This window comes from Sinocyclocheilus rhinocerous, unplaced genomic scaffold (genome assembly GCF_001515625.1).
Source record: "Sinocyclocheilus rhinocerous isolate Xijiao unplaced genomic scaffold, SAMN03320098_v1.1 scaffold1171, whole genome shotgun sequence".
Lineage (NCBI taxonomy): Eukaryota > Metazoa > Chordata > Actinopteri > Cypriniformes > Cyprinidae > Sinocyclocheilus > Sinocyclocheilus rhinocerous.
This window is the reverse complement of record NW_015654097.1, coordinates 286,185-290,680: the sequence shown is the minus strand read 5'-3', so window position 1 is coordinate 290,680 and position 4,496 is coordinate 286,185. Positions and strand designations below refer to the sequence as shown.

The 4,496-nt window shown below is 37.5% G+C and overlaps 1 protein-coding gene across 1 annotated transcript in view; it reads right to left on the bottom strand.

Moving 5' to 3' along the window:
* LOC107716922 (nuclear factor erythroid 2-related factor 2-like) overlaps positions 1 to 4,496 on the bottom strand; it is a 20,529-nt gene that overhangs the window by 9,309 nt on the left and 6,724 nt on the right. The window contains exon 2 of the mRNA XM_016523541.1: positions 396 to 656. Coding sequence (XP_016379027.1) covers positions 396 to 656 — 261 coding nt within the window. The remainder of the gene's footprint in view (positions 1 to 395; positions 657 to 4,496) is intronic.

Below are 4,496 nucleotides of genomic sequence, written 5' to 3'. Positions count from 1 at the left end.
ATTTCCATGTGCGTCTCATCAGCCTCTCGTCATGCATGTGTCCATGTGTGTGTGTGTGTGTGTCTCAGAGTGTGTGTGTGTGTGTGTGTGTCTCAGAGTGTGTGTGTGTGTGTGTGTGTCTCAGAGTGTGTGTGTGTGTGTGTGTGTCTCAGAGTGTGTGTGTGTGTGTGTGTGTCTCAGAGTGTGTGTGTGTGTGTGTGTGTCTCAGAGTGTGTGTGTGTGTGTGTGTGTGTGTGTGTGTGTGTGTCTGTGTGTGTGTGTGTGTCTCTGTGTGTGTGTGTGTGTGTGTCAGTGTGTGTGTCTCTGTGTGTGAGACAGATCTCAGATCCGCTCTCCTGTTGCCCTGACATCAATATGCACACTCACACCTCTCTTCCTGCGTCCGGACGGTGTACCTGTGTGATTTGGGCACTGGTCGCGGTGTCCTGCGTCAGCGGGGCGCTCCGCGGCACAAACTCCCCGGTCTCCTCGTCCAGCTGGAGTTGAGAGAGCAGCTCTTTCTCCTGCTCCCGCTGCCGCTGCTGCCGCTTCTCCTCTTCCTTCTCACGCTGCAGTCGCAACTCCACCTCCTTCTGTCTGTAGCTGAAATCAAACACCTCCCTGCCCGCTCCCAGATCCACGTCCTGCCTCCACAGAATATCTATCAGATCCATATCCTGGAGAAACACAGCAGAGATGAAGATGAGAGGAGGAGCTGGCCGCACCCTGCCTGTCGAGCCTGTCCCGCCTCAGATAAGCACTCAGTGCATCGTCAGCTATGAATAATACATGCCGCTTCTCCTTTTTCACTCCATCTCTGGGAACCACCAGATCACCCACCAACGCGAACACACGCTGTTTGTGTTACTATAAATGCTAGTGGCAGATTTAAAGGTCAGTTCAACTCAAAAAGCACAGCGGCTGGAAAAATTGAATGCTGCAAACTTCGTATTTCTGCGAGTGAATCATTCATAGGCCGTTTGTGGGAAGTTGACATGTCCTGTGGTGTGTGTGACATGATTGATATCTAAAACTATATTTAACAGAATTTTTTATTTACTTCATCATTATTATGCATGCCCATGTTATTTGATAGTCTGCATGGGATTTTAGTCTTTGAAAAGTGAATCTGTCACACTGCAAGACCATTCAAATTTAGCTAGTGAAGGCAAAATGATTTCTCTAGTTTCTACAGACATGGAAGTTTGCTCTGAAAATTCATTTCTGTAAAAAAAATTGTTTACATTTAATTTAATTTAATATTAGTTTTATTAGTGTTTTGAATAGTTGTATTAATGTTATTATTTTTAATTAATTTTATATAATATTAATACTAATTTTATTTTTATTTTTAAAATGAAATTCAAGCAGCATTTATTTTACTGTTTATCTGGCTTAAGTCTGTCGTTCCTCAGATGTTTCTCCCGAGAAAAAGACTCCAGTAATCTTAAATGTGTGTTTGATTTAAAAGAGATGCTCATATTATTTGACAGATTACATGGATATTTATTTTTTGAAAAATTAATTTGTCTCTCTGCAGGACCATTTAAATAAAACTACTGACGGTTTGCTCTAAAAATGTATTTCTGTAAATTTAATGTTATGTGCTCTGATTAATTTAATTCAATTATTTAATTCAATTTTTAAAGGTTTTATTAATGTTATGAGTTTTAATTTATTATGTATTAATTTCATTAATTCTATATATATATTTTTTTTATATTCCATCCACCCAACCTCCTCAGAAGTTTTATAGGTTTGAGTTTTATTATTTGACAGGCTATATGAGATAACTATTTGAAAAAAAAAATTTGTCACCCTGCAGGACCATTTACAATTAACAAATGAATGCAAATGTGTTGGTGACCAGTTAAAACTCTTGTGGAAACTCTTTTTTTTTTAAGATATATGGGTAAATTTTTCAAGTTCCTGTGCCCTGTCAGTTTTATTTTTATGTCACTATTTATTGTCATTTTTACGTTCATTCCAAAGCATAATATAATTTATTTTACTCCACAACAATTCAAAATATATTGTTCTTCATTATTTAGAACTAAAGAAATTTAGACTGATAGTTTAGCATATTGACGTTTAATGTTTTCGTAGTTGTATGACAAGCTTTAATAATACTTTTTTTCTTATTTGCTGATGAAAACAAATTCAATGTCATGCACTAATCTTCCTCGATGACTATCTAGAATAATAAACAAGCTTCGTCGATAAGAAGCTTTACTTTCAAGTTTTACTTTTTTTATTCAAGTAAAATGGACAAGGAGTACATATACCTCAACTGGACTATTATTAAGAAATTTCATTCTAATTGGTCAAAAGGGTCATTTTTTTTCAGCTAATGACTAAGAGCGCTAAACTCGCTCAGTGATGAGTCCACCAGTGCTGATGCAATACTGAAATTTCCAGGCATGTAAAAAGAGGCTACGAAAGTCTGGTGTGTTATTACTATAAGAAATTACCTAGAAGTCAATGCATTTCAGCATCTCAAGTGTTCTGAAGCAGACAGATAAACTAATGTGCCCAAAACACCTGGAAAACAACTCGAAACGAAGCACAGTTCTGATCCCGCTTTCATAAACAGCGTCTCATCAGAATCAGATACTCAGATATTTGTGATAGATGATATATTTGGCCAGACAGATTAATAGCTCAACATTTGGCCATTTTCATATTCTTGCCGTCAGCCGTAACAGCTCCAAAATCTTCTGAAATGTGAAATAAAATGGAGTGAAATAAATTATAAATGGTCTATCTTCTATGGAGGCCCGTTTCTGCCACTGAATAAAACATTTTAAAAAGGTAATTGCGACTTTTACTCACAATTTTGACTTTATATCTAGCAATTCTGACTTTTTTTCCTCGCAATTTTGACTTTTTCTCGCAATTCTGACTTTACATCTCGAGATGCATCGAGATGAATTGCGAGATGTAAAGTCAGAATTGCGAGAAAAAAAGTCAAAATTGCGAGATGTAAAGTCAGAATTGCGAGATGTAAAGTCAGAATTGTGAGATGTAAAGTCAGAATTGCGAGATGTCAAGTCAGAATTGCGAGATGTAAAGTCAAAATTGCGAGATGTAAAGTCAGAATTGCGAGATGTAAAGTCAGAATTGCAAGATGTAAAGTCAGAATTTATTTTTTTATTCAGTGGTGGAATCGGGCTTCCATAATCTTCAGTATACAAATAAGAATATTATTTTAATGCTGGTTTTAACATTGGCCATTTTGTCCATCCATTGAAAGCCCATCCAAATCTAGCACACAATAAAAAGTACAAAGATCATCGTAAAAGTAAACCATATGAATCAAGCTGTTTAAGTAGTCTAAATAGACACGATTGCTTGATTTGTTAAACATATTTAATTAAGTTAATTAAATATTAAATGAATTTCTATTTTTATTCAAATGTAAACACTGATCAATGCACATACAGTACATGGAAGCTCAACCATACTTGCTTAAGTGTGAGAACAAACCTTGAAAAAGTTTGCGTGACACAAAGAACAAACCTCATTGGTTCCTGCCCATCAAACAAGTGCATCTGAGTTTCTGTTGACCATTTTTGATGTGCATTTCTATGTGTTTGTTGTGTTTATATGTGAATAAAAGAAGCTGTAATTCAAGCTGTGTATAAAGTGTAAACTGCTTGATTTATATGAACTATTTTTACGGTGTACAAATGTGAACTTTTTGAATAGTCAGTTTTGGTCACATGGACATTCAATGGAGGGACAGAAATCTCTCAGGTTTCATTAAAAATATCTTCATTTGTGTTTTGAAGATGAACAAAAGTCTTACGGTTCAGAACGACATGACATATAATATCATAATAATATAATTCTCGGCCAATCAAGCGCTATAACCTGAAAAATCGTACACTTCTTCCAGTTCAAATGTTACACACCAGCAGATGAGGCATTTATAAATGCTGGTAATTAAACATCTTCCCAGGCTGAGTGACAAAAATATTTATGAAACCTTGGCCTCTGTCTTTTCTTGATTGATAGTTGCAGGAACTAAGAATGGAGATATGTTACTCCGTCTTTAACCTCCTCTACCGTTTATTTACACAGCGAAAGCTTTGCACAAACCGTCTGCAGCGCTGCATTTATTTGTTTATGAGGTCAGAAAAACCATGTTGAGCATGTGACTCGAGATCTGTAGAAAATCAGCTTCCTAGTTTCAGATCACAAGGCCCAGGGGACTAAACAGAGAAGAAGTGTGTACTGACAACAGAGGAACTGCACACTTTAAAAGGAAGTTATTCTATTTTGCAATTCTGAATCAGCCGTTAGCATTGACATAAGAGTTCAGTAGATGCTACACTTTAAAGGAAGGACGGCACGTCCTCGCGCCACAGGAACAACAAAGGGAGGGACGGAGGGGAACTCAAGAGGAGGTTCAGGTGGAGGACGGACACCTGGGAGGAGGATGGCAAACAGAGTCCAGGGTGGAGCCGACGGAGGGAGGAGCCATGGTGGAGGAAGGGCTGATGACTCCAGGGGGC